This window comes from Astatotilapia calliptera, chromosome 7, assembly GCF_964374335.1.
Source record: "Astatotilapia calliptera chromosome 7, fAstCal68.1, whole genome shotgun sequence".
Taxonomy (NCBI): domain Eukaryota; kingdom Metazoa; phylum Chordata; class Actinopteri; order Cichliformes; family Cichlidae; genus Astatotilapia; species Astatotilapia calliptera.
Window position 1 is genome coordinate 28,863,725 of NC_137428.1, and position 27,267 is coordinate 28,890,991.

A 27,267-nucleotide genomic window follows, 5' to 3' on the forward strand; every position below is an offset into this window, starting at 1 on the left:
ACCAATAAATGTACGATGAGGTGGTATCATGCAGTAGTAGACTGCATACTGAGCAAGGTACCCCAGGTGTCCTGAACTTCACAAGGTTTACAAGGATTTTGCAGGTCAGAGTTGATATCAAAGGTCTCAGTACCCTATAGTCTCTTAACAGTTGGATACACACCTTCAATTGTTCTCTTGTTCATTTCTCATCTGGATATAAGTCATTCCAGAGTTAACATTCACTTCTAACCCTCTTGCTTTCCTCACCTTTTGGGCCCCTGGATGCTGATCATCCCCATGTCCTCAGAGTGGTCCGTCAACTGGCAGCGAAAGCCTTGATCCTGAAGAACTGTTTTAATGTGGTTCCAGTTGTGTTCTGCCACACCGCCTCCAATGGCCAGGTAATATGCATCACCTGGAGCAAAGTCAGATGGCGATCAGGTCAAGTATAAGAAAGAGAAAGACACATGAAACCACTTTATCTATAGCATACAGTTTGTAATCACAAGTGTGAAGAATCTCAGCTGACAGCTACATTAGGTGATCTGATGATGAGATAACAGAGTTTATTACATTAAGATGTTTTGAAAGTTGACTCTGTTGAATCCTTCCACTTACTTTATGTAGATATATTCAGCAGGACTTGTCAAGAAATTTGCATAATTAATAGAGCGGCAGCAACTTTTTCATGGCATTTTAATTGCCGCTTCCCACCTAAGATGTCATTACGCAACATTAATTACTTAACAAATTAATTTATCTCCTGTGATTCATGTGCTCCCTGGGGTTTTTCAATCAGCAGCTGTGGTAATAGAAATAAGGGATACCTGAACAGATGTTATTTTCCAGGCTTTTTTTGATGTAGTGGAGTCAAAATGACAACATAAAGAAACAAGCTACTGCTGTGTAACGTCAAAAGGAGACACATCTTTCATGATATTCTCTTGTCTTGAGTGAGACAAGAGTAAAAATAATTAATAAATGTGGATAAACAGTACTGATTGGGCGAAAGAACCACAAATAACAGAGAAAAAAATAACAATAAGTCTGAAATAAGATAAAACAGAATAGCACATTATTAAATCCAATAAACAAAATACAACAGCTAAGCTGACAAATAGTGATGCGGAGATAGGGAGATGAATGAAATAACAGTAATAGGTAAAGAGTGCAGCAAATAACTGTGAAACACACACGTCTACACACTATTTCTCACCGCTGGATTCTGGTGCCAGGGGCAGGTTGGCCACACCAGGCTCCAGTCTGCTCACAGTCAGGTCAGCCTCTGACCTTCCTCTTTTATTCAGCATGCAGGTATACACAGTGGTACCTGCAACACACACACAAACAATTAATACGTGCTGCAGACTTTGCAGACGTATTTTAAGCATGCTGTTGAGTGGAAACATACTGATGGAAGCGTGCTCTATGTGTGAACAGGGATGAATATTTAATACATTCAAGTGTACTGACACTAAGTTCACAACTTAGTTGTTCTGAAGGAACAATAATCGTGGCTCTGATCCTCTTAACTCATAAAACTCTGCTTTTTTGTAGCAGAGTACTGTGCAAAAGTATTGTTTTGATTGATTGTTTCTTTCATCAAAAAGAGGGGTTAACCTTTCCCTTGGTTTTCATTTTACTTTAGCTCAGACGTCTAGCTGTTTTGACTTTGCTTTCTGTGATAAGTAACAAGAAATGTATTTCTTTTTTCCAAATCTGGAATGATTTCAATGCAGTGGCACTTGACCACACATGTACAGATGGAGGTAGAGACAGACCTAGTCATACAGGCTGTCTTTAACAGACCCTCATGCACTCTTAGAAAGTATGTTATTACTAGTTTTAATCAGGTCTGAAGACTACAAACAGAAAGAGAAAAACACTTGGGGGTTCAAGTTATAAAGATGCGAGTGCGCCGAACCTCAGCAGATGCCGGTGTCATACATTTTTTAAATCCATACAGGAAAGTAACAGAGAGGCTTAAAACTAAAAGGATTATCTGTCTTCTCACTTCTTCAGAACTTGATCTCACCTTTGGAAAGGCTCTGGGGCCAAAAAAGTAGCAATGTAAAGAACGCAGCTTTCCATTTTCATATCTGCACAATGGTAGGATTCAGACACGGTTGTCAGTTTGCTGATTGTGACAAGAATACAAGAAAATGAAGCAGTAGAGACGTTTGTCGCCACTGTTAACAGCATACCAGACACATTACATGCTGGTATTTAGTCCTGTGTAGAAGGCTGCTATTCCTCGCTTGTTGGCATCTTTTTCATAACTCTATGCACGTAGCTGCCCTTTTTATTCTGTCAATCTTTCTTTCTTGTTTTTTTTTTTTACTCTGACCTGGCTTCTTGTTGACATCAGCAGTGAACAGCCAATCAGCTGCCTTCTTGGCATCGGGTCCAGTGAGATAGAACTTTCCAAAGTAGGACATGTCAAACACAGCAACACTGTGTCTACATGAGAGGCACTCGTTCTTAATCTAAATAAAAATAAAACAAAAAGAACATGATAGCAAAAGGATAAAAACAAACTGTCCCAACTCTGCAAAGCATGATGTTTCTAAGAAGAATGCATGTTATTGTCAGATCCCTGAAAGCAACATTCATTACAGCAGTGAAGAGAGATTTTAAAATCAAGGTTAGCATTCTCTCCTCTAATTTAATCCTGCAAGCTGCTGAGTTAGCGTGTGTTCTCCCTCGATACCATTTAAACACCATTAAACTCACCGACTTCCCCTTAGAAGCCTTCAGTGCGTTTATACTCATCTGACCGCACGGTAATACTGCACTATCGATCACCCACGCTCAGCCACACATACCATTTACTCTTAGTACTGTCTCTTACCACGTCATGATGTGGAGGGAAGTCAAAGGTGTACTCTTGACCTAGCAGTTCATCGTATTTGTACTTTTCATTCCTCTTCACATCGTAAGCTCCGTAATAATCATAGTCTTTAACCTGTGCAATATGACACAAAAAACAATTAGAAGCTAATTAATCATTACGGTTTCGCACGAAACAAGGCAAGATGTAGAACTGAGCCAGACACTGTGGTAGCATCATCCATTATTGGCAGTCAGTATGTTCTAACAGCCTCTATCCAGCATGGCTTCTGAAAAATATCACCGGGGCAATTATATAAAAGTGTGCCTGCGACTATGTATAGCATTCAGAATATGTGCAGTGTAAGTGTGTTTCTCACAGGAGCAGGTCCTTCTTTGTTGAACCAGCCAGGTCTCTCCCAGCCATGCCGCTCTTGGAACATGCAGCCCTGCTCTGTGAGCACCTGAAAACAACCACACATACGGAGCACAGTACAGCAAAAGCAGTTCGTGTCTGTCTTTGAAGAATTGCTATTTATTCACTAGAGGTCAACATGATGAACTAACACAAAACTTGGACACACTCTCACACTTTAAATGAGGGCGAAAGTGGGAGCAAACAGTTGACAATTTCCAAAAGAAGAAAACATACATGAACACAGTCGATGCTGTATTTCTGGACACCTGTGGATCGAACTACAATTTCCTTTAAGCTCTGTTCTCCAGCATGAATTGAAAAACTCTAGCTGAGAGGTATTGTGATAATAATTCTCTGTGGTTTAGTCACAACAAGCAAACCTCCCCCCCATCACACCCAGTCTTTTGATCCATTGTCAGTATAAAGATAATACAGTACATTCTGTCAAAAAGAGAAAAGATTGTCTGGCCTAAACAATAAAACTCTAATCTAACATCACAGGAATCAATGAGAGTGCAAGTACACTGTTAGTTTTCCATAAATTGCTGCAGAAATATTAAACTTCTTATTTCTTGAACAGTCTTTAGAAAAGATATATCAGGGCTCCTTGTTAAACTGACAGTCGCCCACAGTCGGTAGGTATGTTCTGCTATGCTCTGCTCCTAGCAGGCATCTAGCAGTCTCTTGCCAAAACTTCCCACACTAGGCTATATTTACCATCTGTGCTACCGAGGTGGAGAAAACGTGTGAGCAGCAGTGTCAGAGATGGCCTGCATGTGCTCTGAAATAATCCCATATTGCCTCTTAAAGCTAGACAGTCTCATTACTTGCATAGCTTCCCCGATTGATCCAACCCTTAAGTACCTCCGAGCCACAATACATTAAACCTTTGTCTTGTGTTAAATAGGAAAGGTCACAGGTGTGTTACACATGAAAAGATTACTTGTTGTTGTGCTAGACAGTCATGGATGGTAAAAAAAATAAAGTAAACGCTCTCTCAATTATATTATATAATACACCACGTCATTCGTTTTGTGTGAAATAAATGTGTATACCCCATGATGCAAAAGCTTATACAAACCACCTTTATCACTATTGACCTGAAGTAATAGATTTAGCCATAGAGAATTTTTTGGCCCACTCTTTAAAACTTCAGTCATTGCACTGACTCGGTGCAACGTCTTGAGTCGCATCCTGTTACAGATTTGCTGCTGTGCTTGGGATCATTGTCCTGTCGCATGACCCAATTTTGCCTATACGTGGATTTAGTATACAGAAGAGTCCACGGTAGACGCGAGAGGTAGCTCTTGGGTTTATGCAGCTTCTCTGAGCGTTGCACGGTCTGGCTTTGGGGTGAATTTGCTGGGACATCCACCCCCGAGAAGACTGGCTCCACTTGAGTAACCTTTCTCACTGTACAAGGATGGGCTTCAAAATAGCACGGTAAGCCTTCCCAGACAGAAAGCAGCAACAGTCACTTCACCGCTATCATTGATGTCTGTGTTAACACATTTCTGACTACTCCCGACCTGCCAAAACTTTACACTTGATCAGTTAATCAAGTGCATTTGATTAGCAACACCTGGCTGCTATTTGCCCTCTTAGTTGCTATGGAAGCAGTAAGGTGTACTTTGTTTTTTCCACAACCTGCTTTTGCATTTTGGATAATTTTTCTTTTAAATAGACGATGACATGGTGTAAAATGGTACTTCTTGTTGTTCATCTCAGGTTTTATTTCCTTGATTCAAAGATCTGCTAACGACCAGATTAAATCATAATATTTAAACCTTATAATTGAAAGAGGGTGTATGTACTTTTTACCATGACTGTAAGTAAGGCTTAAATTCTTTTGCTTTTTACTGACTTTTTGCTCAATCTGACTTCATTTTACTATTTCCCCAACACAAAGAAACCTATACTCATAGATCCAAGTAAACAACAAGATCTTCCAATGACTATAAGGCAAACTTAAGTTATAATGATTATAAATTATTTTTATTTCATAGCGAAGAGCAAAAACCAGATGTTGAAAACCCCCTCATATATTTAAACGAAGCAAACTCTGAGAAAGCACACGATATAAGCTACAAGACAAATTGGCAATGTTACTAATGGAATTTGTGTTAATAATCTTTCATGAAAAGATGCCTACATTTCCGAGTGGGGGTACAAATTGCAACCGTTAAATGTAAATGAATTCTGGAATAGGAAAGCATGTCTAAGTGGATCATTAATGCATAAAGTGTGGTAGTGGGGCCCATTAAAAGTTTGTGCCAGGCTCAGGAGGGAGGGGAAGCTGAAAGACATCTGAGACCAGGCTACTGAAACTAAGTGTAGCATTTAGATTCATGTTGGCAGGGGTTGCATTATTAAATGTAACTGCTGGGGATAACTTACACCTCTAACTGCCTTCTGCTTGAATCAGCTGCCTCTAGGTTTGAACAAAGGCAACGGAATAAGAAAGTGAGATCCCCGTGTCCCAAACCTCGAGTTTACAAACACTTGTATGCCTATATCTCTCACAAGTCTTTTAAGTCCCTTTTATGACATTCACACACATGGAAATGTGACAAGCTAGGGTTTCAGCAGCATCATTTATATGTAGATTTGTTCTATCTGCACATTTCTGTCTCAGCTAGCCAGCCAGATGTTGTGGTAGCAGAAGTGTAGAAAGAGAAAGAAAGGGGAAACACATAAAATGCAGACTTTAATGAGAATAACTAAAGCAACACAATTACGAGAAGAAGAAAAAAGGGAAGCAGACTTGTGTGAATCTGACGAAAACCTGAATGAATAGATGAAGAAAACTGAGTGACTGAAGGAGAAAAGTGCAAAAGTTAGACGGGTAACAGAGGGAAGAAATCGGAAATGACAGGTCAAGTTACATGCAGGGAAAAACATGGACTGGATATTGGTCCACAAACCAGCATGCATGTTTGTCTAAATCAAGACAGACACAGTAAGTAAATGCCCTGACGATTACCCAACTAAAAAAAGCTTTAAGGAAGCCAAGGTTAGGCTTAATGTTTATCTCAAAGGAAAAAAAGAAAAAAAAAATCATGCGTATCTTCTTCCCCTTCACCCACCTACTTGCCAGCTTCTGCCTGCCTAACTTTAATAAAAAGGTTTAAACTTTTTATGAGTCGTGCATGAGTCCTGTGCTCTCTGTCACCATTTGCTAGACTACCTGTTCATACAGTAGTTCTTTTATCATTTCTGCGCTTATCTCAAACTCATCCGTGACTCACACCACAGCTGAAAGGAGTGTGACTAACTCCCAGCACAAAGACAAAGCATGTGGGTCACTTCCTTGAACTCCTCATGAAACACTGATTAACTGTCTGCACTGGAGAGCAAACCACTGACCTACCTGGTGGAAAGGATCCTTCCTCATGTTTCGGCTGGCCAGCGGCTCATCAAAGGGGAACACTAAAGAGTAGTTCTTAGCATACGACTCGTGACTCCTCTCTCTGATCCACCGTTTGTTGTCTGTCAGCGAGTTATGAAAGCGCCTGAGAAAGAAGGGAGACGGATTCAAAAGATGCTCATTAAAAGTCACAATCATTCAGACTTCATTAAAACTTGCTGCAGTTCCTGCTGCCTTTTGCTAAAGTGATAATCTGAAGAATTTTGAGTAGATTTTGTGGAGTGATGTACCTGATGTCATAGCCGTACATGTCCTTTTCAGGGCGGCCATGTATGATCCAGTGAGCCAGCTCTCTACCACAACCACCTCCCAGCATCATACCTGAAACAGAAGGTGTAAGGATAAAAGAGATGTTGATGTGAGAAGCATTCCCGGTCAAATTCAGCTCATTTTAATTAATGCTGAAACAATATTAACCAGTTTAATGTAATTGTGGAATAAAATAATTGAAGATTATAGCTTCTTTACTGTCTTTTGAAACTGAATGTGTTTGTTTTTTGGTTAAAGGACGGAGCCTGTGAATATTATGAGTGCCAATATTTCTGTACCTGATTAACTGCTTTTTAAATGCAAAGTCAGATAAATTTCCACAGCCCAAGGGAATAACATTTAGATGGAATGATAGTCAAACCAAACAAAAGATGCCACTTTGGATTCAATTGTTCCCTGTGGGTCCCTGAATGAGGACCAGAGGGGGAAAAATAATGATCATTTAAAAACAGGCATTTATTCACACTGTTTGAAATTAAAGACAACCCAAAACCCATAAAATAAATGCTAAAACAGATTTAAATTAAAAAGAAAGGACACAGACAAATGTCCAAAGCTTTAAACTGTAATAATAATAATAATAGTACTGTGCAAAAGTCTTAAGAAACATCACTCCTTTTCAGTCCAGTCCTTAATCATTTTTAGGGGAATGCTTTTTTTAGTTGCTTGCTAAGGCACTCAACACTGACCTGCAAATCAATCAGGTAACCACCAAAAAGGATGAACTAGTACACATAACAGACAACTTTGCTAAATCTATTTTTAGTTTCATCTTTAGGCATTTTGTTACTAGCAGTCTATCACACAAACATCTTTTTTTTCCCCGATTTCTTTAGTTGAATCTATTGAAAATGCCAAAGATAGCACAATTCAACAGACACAAAATCGTTTTTTAAGCCAGCAACGTGATTTCCAAAGACTTTTCACATTCTGGCACTGTGTGCAGTGTGGCCTTCGAAAAGAATCAAAGAAAGAAGTGGAGGACCAAAGAAGAATAAAACAAACTATCTATTCTATGAATAGTATTTAAAATAGGGAAAAATGCAGCAAAGACCCAAAACAGGACCGGAGAGATGTTTCTGATCTGTTTACTGTTCGCCAAAGCCTCATCAGAAATGATCTGAAGGGTGTCAAGAAACTGTTCCTCAGGAAGGGAAATGGGGAGGTCTTTTAAGCTTTTGTACAATTTAAATTTTCATCAGAACTATCATCTAAGTTCACTCTTTTGTTACTTATATACATCTTTCCCATGTTTGTCCTCAACTTTTTTTCTTTTTTTTTTTAAAGAAACAGACTATTTTGTGGATATTCTGAATAAGTCACAGCAGATCTCTAATCCCCTTCTTGCTCACCTACATCCCGCCTAGAGGACAGAGTCACATTAATTTGTAGAAAAGAAAGGAAAAAAAGAAGAGAAACAGAGCAGTTTATGTCCTCTGCTATGGCTCCTATGTGGCACATGATCCACATAAGGTTATTTCAACCCTTCTTCCATCTTTTGACTCTTGCTCACAGGAGCCCCCGAGCAATGTGACCTCATCATCTGCACCCAGTGGCTGCAGCATTGTGCATCTTTCAACCCAACCAACAAACAATCATCAGCAATTCAATATTTTATCTGTCAAGTCCCAAAACTGTCGGGTTAATGAGCTGGGCCCTTTTAGCAACCCCCCGCTTGCATTGTGCTGCTGGTAATTTGCAGTTATCAAGCGTATGTGTGTGTGCTGTATGTATGTCTCTCCCATGTGTTGCAACCACAGCATCAATATGCAGCAGCACGAACAGTGTGTCCTTGCAACCCTCTGTCATCCCTCCATCTCCATCTCTCACAGCGTCCCCTCTCCCTCTATCTCTCATTACTTCACTCATCTGCAGGCACTGTCACTCCGAGCCCGGGTGGACAGTTGAATGGCTGTTTTGCTAGACAGATGGATGTATGGGTGCAGGGATTGAGCGATAAAGGGAGGAGGGGTGAGAGGATGTTGATGAAGTTCTCCCAAGACAATGTGGGGACAACCAGCAAGGCGAGGTGGCACTGATAAATGTCACTCGAGATAACTGGGTTGATGTGTGAGTTTCCATACTTGTAAATCCTCGTGCTTGAGCTTCCACTCATTCTGTCGTCCCCTTCTAACCCGTCCCTTTTCCTCCTCGCGTTTATGCCGTGCAAATATTTGCCCCTTTCACGGTCATTATGTGTCATCTAATCTCCTCGGTGTCAAATTCTTCTTCTTGACGTTTACAGCGGTGCTGCCAGCAATACCACCGATGCTTAGAAAGAGCAGGAAAACATGCACAATTGTTTTTTTTTAATCTTTTCCAATATCCTCTTCAGCAGATTAGCAAGCGCATTAATCCAAAATTTTAAAACAGCATTTAGTGCTGCATATCAAGATGTGTTATTCAGAAGTTAGACAAACAAGATACACTAAATGAATTAGTCCTCAGAGCCAGGATAGTCAGTACTCTAAAATCCTAGTCTTCATATTTAGCTAAACATTTGAATGCTGGTCTTGATATGAGGCCATCTGTGTGATAGCTAAAGCTTGGCCTAAGATGGGTCATTCATCAGAACAATAATCCCAAATGCTGTAGGAACTGTACATTAACAAACGCCTGCAAACCTCGAGGAACTAAAGCGAAGTTGTAAAGATGAATGAGCCAAAGCTCCTCCACAACAAGGAGAAAACGTCATGTACTTCATACACAATTTCATATATTACAGTTCACACATTTAAGTGTTTTTAACCTTCTCTTCTAACATATAGAAAGTCAAGTACTGCCACAAATGCTTTACTCTTTACTTAAGGGCTTTGGTTATTTGAATATAGCACATATAATCAGCACTAAAATAACTAGAACTTTAGAGTCAGTATGTTCTTCACCTTGAAATTAACAATACTCTCCTCAGAATGCAGAGAGTGTGTTTCGTGATGCCCTCTTCAATAATTTTTCTAAGTTAGAAATTTGATCCTCTTTTGGCTTCACGTTCACACTAATGCTTCCATTTTATGAGCCAACAAAGTTGGCCAAAAAACAAAAGACAGTTTTTTTCTAAGATTTACATCAGCACCAGTATCCTTATTATTTCTTATTGTGCACAATAAGAAATAATAAAGGTGCTTATTCCTGTGATTGTTAGCAAGACAAGGATGCAGCCGGGTAAGAGGGGCTGCAGTTCATAGCTTTAAAAGAAAGAAGAAGAAAAAATGCCTTTATAAACAAGAGCAGTTAAATGTTAAGCATGATGGGTTTGACACCAAGAATAAGTATCCAAAGGTTGCCAGGCAACAAATACAACTTCAACCAGTCTGAAGGCTTGGTGATTGCTTGGAGACCAAATTTAGCTCCAGCAAGTAAAGAGCATTCAATGACTATCTATCAAAAGTGACCCCTTGGTCTCTGAACTTTCCTGCCTCTCCGTGCCCGGCCTTGAGCCAAGACAGCCGTGTCACTGGAAATGCGAAAGATGCCGTTTCCTTGTCAGAGGGGCATAAAGACAGGGGAAGAAAGAGTGACAGATGCAGAGAGTGTGAAGAAGGGACGACATGGCACATCAGTGTTTCCTTTGTGTGTGTGGATGCTGAGTGCGAATCGAGCACAGTTCAGGCAGGCTACGAAGTCAAGCTCAGTCCCAGCAGATCGGCTGATCTCAATGGCAGCCCACATCAACTGATGCTCCAAATGCCTTTCTGCACATCCAGTTTCTTATGCAGGGCACACTATTTAAGCTGCTTTAGCCTTCCCACACTTACTGCACATCTGCAATACATCTACACGTCATACTAAATCTCCAACTTAGACAGTACCTGCATCACTGATGCCTGCTCTCCTCTGTGCTGCTGGTCGTACCGCTGCTTTCCCCAAACTCTAGTTTTTAAAAGTATATACTTGCAAGACGTGCAAATAGTCTTCTCACTACAGGAAGCACTCCCTTTGGTGAGCGGGTAACACACGCAGGAGACCAGCCTCACGACTCCCACTCACTGTCTGTGAATTCGCATGACAATTACGTGCTTAATTCACACATAAGCTACATGGGACATTACACTGATTTTGTACCATAGAGCAGGCAGCACAGCTCCACCATGTAATGTTTAGGAAAGTTCAGGGCTGCTGTGCATGTGTGAAAATGACTCAGGTGTGATATTAGTAATACTAGGCCCATTTCACTGAGCTAGTACCCGGCATTACACTAAAAAATAAAATGGGTACGACAGCATTGTAACCACCTCTATTCACACAGGCAGGTTGTGTTTCTATGTAAATGTAGAAAAGAAAATGTAATGCCAACAGTCCCAAGCTCACTTTATAGTTATTAATTACCAGAGAATAACAGATGGGGGTCGGCCTCTCACATGAGGTTGTTGAACATTTAGCTTTTTGCTCACTGAGCTGCCATGAATTAATAATCCAAACTGATGACAATTTATTATTTTTATGAGAAGAAGCCTATTGGCAAGTTTTACCACTGTTTTCAGGTATAATATGAGGCAGTACTCGAAGGACGTGTTAGTACTCTGATCAGGGTGGTGGACAGAATATTTCATGGTTAAGTGGTTGCGGAATAGAAAAGCAGTGGTAAACATCAAGGACCACTCATTAATTTGCAGCGAGTCAACTACACCTCTGAAAGAAAAGAAAATACAGAAGAGGGAGGTCTGTGTAACATATGAGTGTCGAGATGCCCACACATCAGGTCTTCACTTCACTGCGTCTCCCAAGCGTCTGTCAGGACTGCAGAGCCGGATCCCATAGTCTTTTGCTCTTGTGCAGAAAAAAAAAAGGCTTTGTCTGAATTGTCTTAATGCTTATGGTGATTACTTTACCCTTTACGCCCCCTCTCTCTGTTTTTCAGACCGCTGAGATCCTCGCATTCCTCCTTCTCTAATGTCAGTAGAAAGTTCATCCCTGAGTGAAGTAATGGAGTTACTCGGGTTGTTTCTGTGTGTGCCTGCGTGTATGTGTATGTTCTCGATGAAAGCTGAAAAATGAAAACCACTCTATTATTCATTTGTGCCTTGAGAGACTGGTGAAGGCTAGGTCAGAGTCTAAGAAAAAAATTCTTTGGCCATTTCCCTTATTTTCTTCATTATTTTTGCCCATTTGATTTCTAAGAAGATTTCTTCGACCTTTGTCACCCCTTGAGGAATCATTTCATAGAATCATTTCATAGATTCCTCAAGGGAAAGCTATTAAAGATGAAGTACTTTATAATAAATAATCAGTGAGTGCAGTGTATGTATTGTTTCTTTAAGGCAAAGTTGATGAAGCTAACCATTTAATCTAAGATGTCTTTGCACTCTCTGGGATTCTCGCTCACTCCCTGCCTCCCTTCCTCTCTTTTCTCACCTCTGACTATTTTATTTCTTCAGACTGTCAGTTGTCAGCTGACGCAGAACTTACCAGCACTGTTGAAGCCACAGCCCAGGAAGAAACCTCTGACCTCTGGTGTTTCTCCCATCAGAGGCTTATGGTCTGCTGTGAATGACTCTGAAACAATAACAAAGAGAAACTTTGTGATAAAGGTGGGAACAAAATGTTTCTATCCAATTCGTCACAGGAGTCAGTCTCAGCTCCTGTTGTAGCTCGAATAGGATACAGTCCACGCATGACCCAGAATTGGATATGCAGAAGAAAAAGGACTGATAGATGGAGGTATGGAGGCCTATCCCCCCCTATCTCCCCCTACCACCACTTCCCCTGCCAGTGGCGGACTCCCTCAGACATCGGTGCGTTGGTGGTTCTTTGTGTCCGGGGATGGGCGTCCAGGTACACACCGGCTCACTCCTTGGCGGCCGCTTATCGGGGCCTGGAGCCTGGGGCTCGCTCGGGCCACTTCGGAGGTGGGGTCACTCAGGCACGGCTGGCTGCCGGCGGAGCTCACGGGCGCGTCACTGCAACTCCCCCTGGCTTCTGCTCCGCGGCTGCTGAGTGAGCCTTCATCTGGGACTCTCCTCAGCTCTTTCTGGGACAGTGGCGCGGCTGCCCCTCTGTTGGTCTTCCTTGGTCTCTTGTGTTCTGGGGGCCTCTGGATGTCTGGAGTCTTGATCTCCTCCATACCTGCTTCACGCCCTGGAGGACGGGGCTGTGGCCCCCCCACACCCTCTAGCAGATCATTACATGAAGGAACCTTTTAAATACAAGCGCGTCCATGCTCACAGGTGTACACACGGGTGATCACACCCACAAACTACACCCTTTTTGGCTCCTACCTCAAAGCACACTGTGTTCTGTTGATCTTATGTGCTGCACAATATTGTTTAATATTTAGTATTTACTGTCATATTCCCATATATCATTGTGATGTTGTTTATTCTATTACTCTTGTTCTCTTCTGCTTGTTTTCTTTTTTCTTTCTCAGCAGGTGACCCAGGTGATTGATATATGCATTTTTTTTTCTTTTTTTCTTCTTTTTTTTCTTCTTCTGCTCATTCTGTTGGTTTTTGTCTTTTGCCCTTCTCCCCCGTCCCTCTTCTCAGCTGTTTCTCTTTCCCTCTTTCTTTCCCCCAGTCAAGTCTGTCCCGTATTCAGCAAGTGAAAATAAAATAAACAATAAAAGGTGAATCAAATGGACCATTACGGCAAGGCTGGGATGGTCAATTTGGTAAAGTAAATCCGTTGGGCATCTTTCTTTGCCTTTAGACAACAATTCTGATGGCAAAAGAGCCAAACGGGACAGGCACAAAAAAAAAAAAGAAAAAAAAAAAAGGACTGATAGATGGATATTTGACTACTTTGGCTATTTTATCAGTGTCATCTCTGGCTTTGGGTCATTCCATGCCAAATCATCAAATGTTGAGAAGATTTTATGCTCATCCATCTCCAGTTTGCCTAAAAATTAGAGATGGATATTTTTTTTGGTATGTCTGAGCATGAATATCTCAAAAAGTACAAAAGATGAAAGCCTGAAATTTTCCCGGACCTTTCTTATGAATCAGGGTCTGTAATTTTGAACAGAGAGATTTTAAAAAAAAGTCACAGTATTATCTACTCAAGATATGAAGAAAAAAAACCCCAAAAAAAGTCACTTATGCGAGCACACACTAATAACAAACATCACGTTGCATACATACAAATACTAACATTTTCTGAAGTGTATATAACCCAATTTCACAATAATGCAGAATAAAGCAGGTAGAATACTTTTTAATATGAAATTCCTTGTCACAAATATGAAGAAGGAATCCAAATTTCATGCTGCATTGAGTAAACATGACAAAGTGTAAAACAAAAATATCAGTAAAATAATGTGCTCAGTAACAATAAATATCTGCATATTTTTCATTTTGATACATACTCTACCTACCGTTTCCAGATCTGACGCCCATCAGAGATCTTATAATTCAGGGTAAGCTTAAAATACTAAGAGGCGATAACAATGCAAAGAACCCAACAAGTACTGATGTAAGACTTTTCACATATGAAAATAAATATAGCACAACAATTCAAAGTAGTTAAAACGGGATTAGTAGCCTCTTTCACGTAAGTAGCAATGTAAAGTTGCTGTGTCCACTTGTGATCTGTATTCCAATGCAAGACCCTAACCCCCTAACCCAACCCAAATCCTAATGCCACAGTTGCTACAGGCAAGCAGGAATCAGGCAGTTGACTTCCAGACTGAATCCTGCAAGAATCGGACGAGACTAACTACTGATATTTTTGTCTTTGTGATACAACTTGTCATATTTTCTCAATCCATTGTGAAAGTTAATTGAAAATAGCACTTTATGACCATGAATTCGTGTTAATCTATTCAAAAAGTTTCATTTTGCATTATTCTGAAACTCGACTATAAACCATTCAGAATTCTAGTTTCCTTTTGCAATGTTTTATTAGTGTTTGCGCAAATATGGTATTTTACAGGGCAGCTTGATTTTGTGTTTCATATTTTAAATAGTCATGTTTGATATATCTATCCAAAATCTCAGATCCTGATTCATTTTTACAAAACGAAAGGCCAGTGAAAAATTCAGGCTTTTGTCTTTAGTAGTTTTTAAAATATTCATGATCAAACATGGCAGCAGATCTTCCACAAATTAGATGATTTAAAGATGTGATGTCTTCAGTCTTAACATGATATCAGCAGTCTGAGCGCCGAATCATCTGACATGTTAGCGGATATAATAAGAAATGCGTCTCTATATTCAGTGGACAATCTGACAGTACAGGATGTGTTAGTTTTGCACAAGATATAAAAGTGTGGGGAGGAATTGTGACAAGGCTAAGGCTCAGAACTTTTCATTTTAGTTGGCAAGCCACCATTTATCATTTAGTTTTTGGTCAGGCTTGGTCCTCTGAGACTTTAGAACAGCTGTGTGCAACACTGAAACTTAGCGAGCCGTTTGTGGTCAGTAAATGCCTCCTAACCATAACGGCAGGCTGGCTGTTCATTAAACCGTAATGTCTCCTTTTCTATTTCCACTTGCGTTAAAAACCACAGATTGGATGGGTGGTTTTGGAGAGCTGGAAGTTGTTTAAAGGCAACTTTAGCCAAGTTCTGCAATGCAATAATAACTTTTTCAAAAATCCAATACACGCAAACTTTAAAACTAACAATGTCTTATGTAACAGAGAAATTGCAGCAGATACATTAAGATATCAGTACTTTTATTACTCAACTGAACCAAGCCGAAAGAGATATTTTCTCTTAAATACCTACAAACACATGCGTGTGAATACGTCTTTTAGCAACATTAGACTAACTGCTGAATATTCCAAAAGAAAACACCGTAAACCTTTAACTCAATTTTCCATACTTCTGTCTATATAAATAAGTCTCTCTGAGTGGTGAATTGCACATACTGATGGAACTCATAATATTCGATTTATATTTGAAATTTCTCCTTCATTTAGCCTGCTGTATCCTCATGGAAATGCCAAAGGTGCCTTAGTAACTTCTCATTTCTCGTTAGTAACATTTTCTCACTCTGAAAATGTTTTGTTTAACGCAGCAAGCTTATCCAGTAAACATAAAATGAACTTAAAGCCAAGGGCACAGATAAGAAGAACAGACAGCTTTTCAGACTTCTATCTTTATTTTTTCTTCCATCATTTCGTCTTTATTTCATCTCTGTAAAATTTATGTTATCAATTATTATTTCCCTTTAACATTTTCTTTTTTGTATGTTTGCTTTTTGTCAAAGTTCCTTCTAAATGTCTTTTGTACTTTCATTTTATCACTCTGTTTTACTTTTCTATCCTCACAAAATCATTCTGATCATTATTCCAAACTGCTGCTCCAGGCTAAAATAATGAAAAACTCAAATCAGAAACCACAAAGCATGGCTACAGACCAGCTCACATAACCAGCTGGGCAATGTGATATTACCTGCACAGGAAGTCAGGCTCGAGCTAATCAAACTATCTCCTCTGCAAACATGGCATACAGCTCGCTAGTTTACATATTCATGGGCAACCACAGTATGCATCCAAAGTGTTGTGAAAGTTGCTTGTTTGCTGCTGTAATGCATAAGGATTTGTAGGGAAAGGCATGGAGGAATTGCTCAAAGATTAATGCTTCTTTTGAACTAGTGCTTGTATGTGTGCATGATTGCATTTTTCCTGTGGGGATATATATGTCCGCTTACACATAGTCACAAATAGATGACCTGCTTTGTTTTTAGGGACATAAATCCCTGTAATGTTAAACACATATCTACATCTTAGCATGTAGACTTTAAGCTTAAGATTAGTGGAAGGGTTAATGTTAGGAGGTTGCAGATAGAGTAAGTCTCCAGGAAACGACCTCAGTAAATGTAATTCCCCATGAGGTGATGGGAACACAACTGAGCATGTGCGTGTGTGTGTGTGTGTGTGTGTGTGTGTGTGTGTGTGTGTGTGTGTGCGCGCGCGCGTACCTGGTCCACAGACAGTGGACTTGATGCCAGTCTGTTCCAGAGCAGGAACTCTGTTGACTGCACCCTCAATATGTTGCATAAAGACATCCCAGTCCAGATCGAACAGGCTGAAGGCGAACTTATCAGACACCTGGGAAATATTGAAAAATAAATAAATAAATAAATAAATAAAGGCACACTGATAATAAATGACTGGCTTACTTCCAATAACCTTGAAACCTTGAGTAACCTTAAAATAGCAGCACACATTTACTTTCTCTCTTTTACCCCTAAAACACACCAATTTTGAAACGAATTTTCACACTGAAAATGAGTTCTGTTTGAGGAAGACACCAAATCACATAAATAGGGACCTATTAGGGACCACATCTAATTAGAAAAATTGAATTGAAGATTTTTGAGAAAATGCAAATGAGCAGTAAAACGAGCACTGAATAATGGTGCATTTTAATATTTTTCCTTTTCTTTGTGTGTCTTTGTAGGCTACAGTCAGCACTACTACTGTGATGTTCAATGCTGATGTACCACCGCAGTGCCAGTGTCAAAAATACTGCTGTGCTCTTTTATCCTCTTCATATGTGACTGGAGGAAGCAAGGCTGCAGCCACAACACATCCTGTAGCATCTGTTAAATCAACTCTTCCTCACCACAGAAACATCTGTCAAATCAGCCCTTCCTCTCATCTCAGTATCTTGTCCAAGCTTTAATTTGCTCCAATCTGGAGTTCTGTAACTCCCTCCTTTTCAGCCACACCAAAATCCAGCCTTTAACTCCTACAACTAATGGCCAGCAGCACAGACGACCCCCCACCCCCCACCTTCCCATCAAACACTAATCTGGCTGACTCAGGGCACTCAAAGTGGAAAGTCCAGCACACCAGAGCTGTCCAGCAATTTTATCAGTCACGTATTTCTCTCTCAATTCCTGCCCTGATTCACTCTTTCATCTACTTTTACTTTACTTTCCTCAATTTTTTTTAATTATGTAACAGACATGCCTAAACAAAAACAAAACAAGAACACTGGATAACAATATCAACCCGTTTTTATAAATGTTGAACATAAGTGATTAAGTTAGATAGATGGTTATGGTCTACAGTCAAGTACAGAGGACGTACTGAAGGAAATTCCTTTGGCTTCACAATTACCATCTGCTGTGACACTCTCAGCTTCGATTAAGACTTTAATGTCATATGGATGCCTAAGCTGACAGTAGCTGCTTTCATGTGAACAAAGAGTTCTGCACTATTACCGGGCATTGACACTCAACTGGGGTATCTGAGAAGCAGATACCTTTGTCCTAGGCACCACACTTCTCCCAATCCTTCCCAAGCCATCAATCTAGCTCATCTTCAATCACTCCGCTTCTTCTATTCTCCACGTCTCCTTGCTAATTCTCCTTTTGGTATCTATTCTTTCTTCTTCCACTTGCTTTAAGACATCAAAGCTGCTGCAGAACGAGAACAAAGAAGCTGCTTCCGCTCAAAGAAATCCTCTAATATGTAAAAACCACTGAGGAATCTGCAGACAGGCAGCCAGCCAGCCAGAAGGACAGAAAGCCAGGAAGTTAGGCAAAAAGATATTATCGGTGACCTGCAGAAAACGTCTAATGGCTTTCATTACTTCTGAATAGTATAAAAGACCAAAGTCTTAAAGAAAAAAAACAGGCATAAATCAAGAAGGAATGCATGACGAGTGAAAAGTTTTAAGTATCTAATGCATAAATGCATGCCACCAAACCTCCTGCCAGCCCACTTAACAAACTGCTCTAAAAACCTGTCCTTGAGAGAAAGTACAAATCCATTAAGACCAAGACCACCTGTCAGTTCAAAGGCTCTTAAAAAGATCAATCTCCAAAGTCAAACTCTCTCTAAAGTCGGTCTTTGCATGGAACATGCAACTGCTTGCACAATGACTTTTTCTAGTTGCCAAAGTGTTGTTCGAATAATTAGTCTTCAGAGCCTTCAGTTCCTTTTACAGATGTACTTTGGTTTTAATGTTCCAATAAAACAAATTTCACCCCAAGCGGAGCTAAAAATACAATGTTTGTCAGGGGTTGTGCTAAAAGAATGAGTATGAGGTAATTAAAATCCAATAGACTTATCCCCTCTTGAGCACTGTGCTCATCACTGTGCACATTAGAAATAAAATATATGTGGAGTGTGGGCAATAAGACTTGCAACAGTTTTATTAATGGATACAAATATAGGACTAGTTTTTTCCTTTCTAAGTATAGTTTTCTGTATAAACTTTCTAGAGAAAAATAAACTTTCCAAAAGTGTCAGCGTTTGATCCCTTTTTTGTTTCATTATTTGCATCAAGGTTAATAAACTTCGCCTTCGCGTAAGTGACCTGAAGGCACTGGATTTGATGAAATCATCCAACAAAAGCCAAAGATTCCAACAGAACTTGGGGGGGGGAAGGGAATCCTGTTCTTTCCCTACTAGGTATACTATACCTACTCCTGTGCCTTCAGAAGCATCATAAACACAGTTTGTTGCGCTTTCCTTTATAATGGCTACTCAAGTTTTTATACTTAAAGTCCAACATTTGTAGCTTTGTGTCTTTACAGAAAGATGATAAGAGAATTGATATTTGTCTGTCATATTAAAAACCTATAAAGTCGACCCAGTAGGCTGTAGGAATATTTAAACTAGAGATGGCACGATACCACTTTTTTATGTCCGATACCGATATCATAAATTTGGATATCTGCCGATACCGATATGAATCCGATATAGTGTGTTTCAACAAAACAGTTTTTTTTTTAAATATCTTGCTGCATTTTGTATAAGTTCATACTCAAGTTTAAAACAACAACTACACTAAAGCTATTCTGTTATACCTGTATGCAAAAAAAATATTTCATAGTTCAGCAACACTGATCAATCTAATAAACTTAAACCTACACCATCCTCCCTATTCTGGTATTTTAAAGAGTACTTAGTGTAAATATTAAGCAACCTAACTAATAGGGTTCCAACTCCCAGCAACAACAAAAATAAATAAATAAAAAATAGGGAACCACCCCTCACGCTCCACCTCATGATGCTTAATCGACGTAATCAACCTTAATTTGATGCAGTGTGAAAAAAAATGCACAGAAATCAATTATTTTTCAAGAAATATTAAATAGATTCAACATCTTTCTTCAACAAAATTGCAGACTGCACAGATGGTACCTTCCCAAAGGAAAAAGTACTATAGCTTACTAGGGTATATATATTAGACTTAATAGTTACTATATACAGTAATGGACTTCTATTCATTTTGCATCAAATTAAAACTTTGGGTGTCAGATAATTATTTATTAAAAGCTCGACATTTTAAATGAGAATAAGAAAGAAAAGTATGTCTTTCTGCTCCCCTTTTCCCTGTTAATGCCCTATCGGCCCCCCTGGCTAAACTTTGCTAGATCCGCCCCTGCACAGTTACCAGCGTCAGCTACGTAGAAAAAGATCCTGGAGTAGAAAGTAATATTAAATACATTCTAACAACAGCTGATCAAGCTTAAACGTGCTGCTGTTGTTTAGCCGCTGGTTTCCTCTTTCTGGTGCAAAGTGGGCCAAAAACAAACCAGAGACACGGACTCCCGACAGAAAAGCCGATCAGCTGATCGTTAAGCAGTTTCATGATTGAAGTAGCAGCCGGAGAGGCAGTCGCTCCATATATCGTTTGTTAAGCTTAACGCAGGAATGCTTTACAAACATTCAGAGATGGACTTACACACTTGCTTTACTTCTCTCGGGGATAACTTTGTCGGAGATGAAATGCTGGGTTGCTAGCGAAGCTCCACATGCTATCCAGACCACCGACAGGTCCCGCATGCCACAGCCGCTCTATCACGTGATGCATACTGCTCCGACGTGCTAACGTTCTGAGGTGAGTTACGGGGTGTTGCAAGTTTTGTGAGGTGCTTTCGTGATATTTAATGGATCGGATTACATTTTTTATTTTTCTCCGATATCCGATCCAGTAATTTAGGTCAGTATCGGACCGATACCGATACGTAATATCGGATCGGTCCATCTCTAATTTAAACAGAACCAGATTAGTGGCTTACTGTTGTTCTGTATTCAGGCTAAGCACACATAAACATCCTGAATTCAGATTCCTAGACAAACAACTAAAACATAAAAAAAATAAAATAAATAGGATACATATATTAAAACCAAGTCTGAGCATCCTGCAAACTATGGGAGAAATAGCAAAATTGGAGTGTAAAAAGATGTGATCATAAAGAATGGAAGAAAACTGCTAACTGTTCTTATAGTACCTCCGTCTTAATGCTAAGCTATGCAGGATGGTCACAAACTATCAGTCTTTATATCAGTTTTTTGGAATAAAACAAATAACAATTTCCCCTGAATGTTAAATATTTTTTACAGTTTTCCTTTAAAATTAACACACACACACACACACACACACACACACACACACACACACACACACACACACACACACACAGAGTTTTGACTGCTGTTATGAATACAGTTTGACCTCCAAACTAATACAGCAGAAAGTAATAGACAAGGTAAATAAGAGATGAGGTCAAAATGACACATAAGTATATAAACTGGATGAGTTTATTCAGCTTCCTAATTAAAGTATTTGATTTTTTTTGTCGAGCAAAGCTAAATCTTTTATCACAGCACTCACGGAAACGAATAGAAAGAGAATCTGACAATTAACCTCAGGATGACATTCAAGCTTACCTCATCCCAGAAGATGGGGTTTCTTTCATAACCGCCCACAGACAGAGCGTCACCTTGAAGGCGCAGGTACACTGACGCATCATGGTCCCTGACATTTGGCATGTTCTGGGAAGATGAAAGTGAACGGATCAAAACACGAAGGAATGAGAACACAATCAGTTAAGGACGGTTTTTATGAAAAAAAAACAAAAAGTAATTTTATTACCAAATAGTTGTTTAAATTCTCCAAGTTCATAAAAATCTACATTCACTCCATTGAGTGAATTTCTTCATCGCACATCCAATTCAGGGTCACAAGAGCTCAGGGATGGATGGGATAGGCTCCAGAGACTGAAATCCCAAAGGCTGTCTAAAGCAGAGGTCTCCAACCTTTTTTGCGCCACGGACCGGTTTATGCCCGACAATATTTCCACGGACTGGACTTTAAGGTGTCGTGGATAAATACAACAAAATAAAACTAGTACCGGTACCGAAAAAAAGAAGATTTATTCATAACACACGTGAAAAGACCCAGGAAGACCGAGTAAACGATAAAAACAATAACAAGATAACGCTGAAAACCCTGAAAACCATACATTTCACACCTGAGCCTCAACTCTCATGGCCCGGTACCAAACAACTCACGGACCAGTACCGGTCCAAGGCCCGGGGGTTGGGGACCGCTGGTCTAAAGCTATTCATAAAAATTTTAAATTGCTAAGAATTTCTTTATGTTCTAAAGGAAAATGGAAAACAGGTGCAGTGACTTATTGAAACATGGACAAGAGTGAGTTTCCTTGTCATTCTAAAAAACACGAAGCTGCTGCCACAATCTTTCCAGTTGATACTGCATGGTGGATTCAAGTGCAATTATAATTCCATACGTTTTGACAACATCCCCAATACCATTCGCTGAAATGCGAGCCTCCAATTTGTTTTAGAGATGGATGTAGACACTTACTTTTGTCTCTCTGTCCTGACTTCTTCTGTACCTGCTGACAGCAATTTGTCATCGCTCCATAAGCTCTGTTGCCTCTGATTTTTGGTCATGCTCCTGTTTAATTTGGCATACCTCAACCTTTTCTCCTATATTTCCCTTCTTTAACAATGGCTTCTTGACAGCCAAACTTCCACTGAGACCATTACTGATGAGACTTCGGTGAACTAAAGGGTTAGATGCATCTCTCAGGTCCTGTGTCAAGTCTTTGCTGGATATTTCCTACTTCTTAAGTACATGACTTTCAGATACTGCTCATCTCCTGTAGATAGTATTGGCCTCTTCTTCACCAATTTTTAAGAATACACTGCACATTATGTCAGCATTTGCCAGGTTTTCAGCTAATAGCTTTTTGGGAATCACCTTGTTGGTGCCAAAAATACAGTTTAATTCCTATCAAAATGTTATCTTTGGCATTTTTATTGATTTTATGACCTCATGTGTTCTTGCAACAGGCTGCTAGAAACAAAGCACCTAAAGATACAATTTAAAATGTGTCTTTGCTAAGTTGTCTAATATATGTGGACACAATACTGGTTAATCCCTAGAGTTTGATACCTTTTTAATGCTTGAGTGATTAAGTGGGTTCAGTTGGTTAAGTGGATTAAAAAAGAAGAAGAAAAAAATCTGGAAATAGTCAGATAAAAGGACTGGATTAAAAAAAGAATGAAAAACCAGTCAAGATTTTTTTTTTAAATGTCTAAAAATCCTACCTTAAATAATTATAATAAAGTCTGGTTCCTTGGAAGCTGAATATAAAGACAAGTGCACTTTTGTTTAGTGCTACATTTTTATAAGATGTTAAGAGCTGTACAAAAGGGGCATCACAACATGGGACTAAAAAACAGCCTTAAAAATGTTTACAGCAGCAGTCGTCCATACAATGACTTATCTTAATAAACCAAAGCATTTCTTTATGCATCACAGCATCGTGTCTAACATACCATGTAATCATTTCATTGTGTTCTAATAAATATTTATGCAAAAATGTTCAATAAATAGTTACATTTTAGGTATGCTGTCTCATCTGTATTCACGTCACTATGGAGGTCTTTTCTACCCACCAACTGGTTTTCCGGGTAAAACCAAAATACCAGCGAACAAGCTGACATTTTAAAAACCGCTCACTCCAAATAACAAAAGCCAAACTGCTCATTTCCCCTCTCTTGTGCACTGGGTGCAGCTGCCAGCTTCCTTCATGTGATCAATACTAAACATTGCACTACCTTCTGTCCTTCATGTATTCACACAATCTGGTATGGTTTCTTTTCCCCTTGCTTTAAAGCCACCACAGCCTCCCAGGAGGTTACATGTCACACAAAGGCACACAGATGACATGAAATGTTTGACCTGACAAGTTGCACACTCTGGTGGGAACAGATTTCCTGACATCCAAGTGTGCGAGTGTGTCATTTTGTGTGTGGGCTGACGTCTGTGAACGTGATGTAGCAGTAATGCTGGTTAAGCTCCTCTTAAACTACATAATACAGGGGAGCTGACAGACCGCCTACAACCACCAGCCTCGAGAAGATGAGCACAGTCATGCATGTGTACACTAATTTAATCTAACAGTCGTAAGACTCGCAATCACAGAGATACAGTGAATCATGTGAACATCTGTTATAAAGTATACACACACACAGGGGCTTCCCCAGTAGATGCAGGTTCACATATCATCCCATTAATATAAAGATACACACAAATTATTCTGTTTACTTTTCTATTACAAATTATTGCAAACAATAAAACAACAGTCTGGGCCATCGCAGGCTGAAAATCTGTTTGGTCATAGTGCCCCCTACTGGTTATATAACCTTAATGCAGACAGAATTACCCTCCTCCACCTTGAAAAACTGTTTATAAATTAGCCATTAAATACACACCATCGTGCAACAGTTGCCACCAAGTAGCAGTGAAACAATACCATAATATGTCTGGTATTTATGAAAGGAAATGAGTTATTTGAAACATTCGCCCGCTTTTGGCAAACAATCTGTTGTTTTTCACGTCAACTCTCATGAGAGTACGTCGCTGTGGTAACTAACCCCTGGGGGAAACACTGTACAGCATACATCTTTAATGACTTCAAAAAAGGAAAGAGAACTTGGTGCACACGTTTGAATTTAGTTTGGATGTTCTCTAATCTTCTGCTCTTGCTCTTGACGAAGGCAGTCGCACTTTTCTCCTCTCCTCCTCTTCCTTAGCTTCCCTGCTTAGCCTCTTATGTCCTTGTCTAGTCTCGTGTTTTTTGTATTACTTTTCCCTGGAACACTCTCTCACAGTCTGTTCTCTAAAACCTAAAAGAGGAATTATGGATTGGATCAACTGGTCCCTAAATGCAATTGACACCCCTTTCTCAACGAGAAGTTTGGGCTTGGGTGAGCCTGAGTGCTGAAGATATCTACCTACAGTATTCGGAACCATGGTAACAGGGTTCTGGCGAATCGGAGCTGGCTTGGCCCTGACTTATCGAAGAATTAAGGAAGGAATCAAACTGATCTCCCTGTTGGAGCTCAGTCTGGGGGGAGTTATTTTTTTTCTCCTCATCTTTCCTCGTGTGGTGCATTTTCCCATTATTATACCTCTCTGACCTGTCTTCCCCATGTGATGTTTTGTGTAATGTATGTATGGTCGGAGGGTAAGATGGTGCCGCCATTGCGTGCAATAGGTCGGCAGCCTTATGAAATTTCCCCTTGTGGGACTAATAAAAGGTATATCAATTCAATTCAATAATCCACACGGTAAAAAATACATATACATTTACTTAAATCTTTTAATAAGTGGCGCTGAAGGTTTGACAATATCTTTTAACTTGACAAGGCCAGCACTCACCGCTCTTTCTTGGTCGGCATTCTCTAAGTTCTCAGATTGGCTTCACTGTGGACAGTGAGCTGGTGTTCCAGCAGTTTCCAGTTCACGACAGGGTTCCTGGGTTGTTCCTAAACACCCTTACCAATTTTTTTTTTACCTGAGGGTGACAGCTTGGGTCTTATTCTAGGCCTCAGTGACACATGAGAAAAACTTTTACTTATGTACAAGTTGTGTTACTCTACAATTCTCTTTAGATCTTCACAGAGTTCCTTGGACTTTCCCATTATTTTGGGTATTAGTCAAACAAGTGAGTGCTGTCAAACAAATCCACTTTATGCTGGTAAAGAGAAACTAACTTTTATAGTCAATCATGATCACTAATGAGAAGTTAATAGACCTTGGCCTCCTCAAGTTAAACGACATTGTAGAACCCTCAGCACCACTTCTTAAAAGATTTAAGCGAGTGGATGCAAATATTTGAGCCTATATCCATACTTTACTGTGTGTGCATTAGAGAAAATGCTAAATAGATTTAAACTTATGCACCTACTCTATTCTATAGTTGCTCTCACACTGTTACACAACACCAGGGCTGTAGCTGAAAGAATACAAATTAAAGTATCCTAAACACATTAACTATTAATTTAACAGAGTAACAATTATAATCTATCAGATTTTCTCATGTTTTAATGACAGAGAACTGATATCCTGTGACCAAAAACACTGACTGTAAGTAACAGTCAGTGTTTTTGGTCACTTTCCTTTCTGGGTTCACAGAGATTAAACTTTATCAGTGTAGTAGATCATTTCCAGAAATACAGATTAAGGCACTTAAAACACACAAACACACACAGTGCCTTTCCTCTCTGCACTGCAGCAGCTTTGTTGCTTACAGCCTGTACCATGCGTTTTACTTCTTCATACAGCATTTTGCTAAAATCGTAGTTTTCTCTTTCTGCTGCCAGCAGACCTGTCCATGTTTATGATTGGTCAGACGCCCCTTTCATATGAACACAATCCTAGCTAGACTCCAAAACCCTGGTTTAACTTTTCAAGTTGATAAACAGCTTTGTGTGCCCACTTATCCTGATTGCTTCACTATAATGTTGGCAAAGCCAAATAAAACAAAGCATGTTGAACTTTCTTCATGATTCCCCCGGAGAAGATTTGGTAAACCTATTAAAATCACAGTAACTTGCTTTGTAAAAAGGAAACTCACAAACAAATTAAAAAAAAATGTATTAAAATGAAACACCTCTTTTATTCAATGATGTCTTAGTAACACAACATTGTCAAATGCAGCATTTACTGCAAATAAGTTAAAAATGTAAACAAAACGTTAACTTTATATTTTTGTAATATCATTCGGGACGTGGCTTTAGGAGGTAGAACGGGTTGTCATTTTTCATACATCTTTACAATTTTTGTTTGTCATTTTGAATATTTATGATGTAAATCTGCAATGCTGCGACTTTAAGAGGTATCCATCCTCGACTGCTTTTATGGACTTCTTCAATCCTTTTTTGCCCTCCTGCTGAAGATTTTTTTAGGAAAGTCTTCCTCATTTAATCAAATGGTCTAAAGGCACGAAGGGATCTACAGGCTGGTAAAGCCTCTTGAGGCAATTTCTGACATTAGCTGATAGCACTGACTCCAGGAACGGTGGTCATACCTGTATGCCCTCGATTCTCTCTGTTACCACATAGGCATGATGCATAGCAATGAGAGGAACCTTGACTCCGGCCATTTCTCCCAGCTTGGTGGCCCACACACCTGCGGTAACACAGAAAGGCAAAAATGTCATAAGTGTGTTACCTTTAACACCAAACAAATATCCTTAAAAAGTGTATGGATTTTCCTTTGCTCATTGCGATTTCACTTTTACAGGATACATTTACATCAGGAGAGCAGTTGCAGGTTACATAAAGACTGCTTTACACTGTGTTACATTTGTGGATTTGTCATCTTTGAAAAAGAAAG

The 27,267-nt window shown here is 39.6% G+C and overlaps 1 protein-coding gene across 2 annotated transcripts in view; it reads right to left on the reverse strand.

Annotated features, from left to right (window-relative positions):
* Positions 1-27,267, reverse strand: part of sardh (sarcosine dehydrogenase) — a 43,817-nt gene that overhangs the window by 12,316 nt on the left and 4,234 nt on the right. For both annotated transcript variants that reach the window (XM_026174125.2, XM_026174124.2), the window contains exons 7-17: positions 26,960-27,060; positions 21,501-21,605; positions 16,787-16,916; positions 12,333-12,419; positions 6,887-6,977; positions 6,600-6,741; positions 3,192-3,275; positions 2,834-2,947; positions 2,330-2,468; positions 1,199-1,312; positions 250-397 (exon numbers count right to left, since the gene is read on the reverse strand). In XM_026174125.2, coding sequence (XP_026029910.2) covers positions 250-397; positions 1,199-1,312; positions 2,330-2,468; positions 2,834-2,947; positions 3,192-3,275; positions 6,600-6,741; positions 6,887-6,977; positions 12,333-12,419; positions 16,787-16,916; positions 21,501-21,605; positions 26,960-27,060 — 1,255 coding nt within the window. The remainder of the gene's footprint in view (positions 1-249; positions 398-1,198; positions 1,313-2,329; positions 2,469-2,833; positions 2,948-3,191; positions 3,276-6,599; positions 6,742-6,886; positions 6,978-12,332; positions 12,420-16,786; positions 16,917-21,500; positions 21,606-26,959; positions 27,061-27,267) is intronic.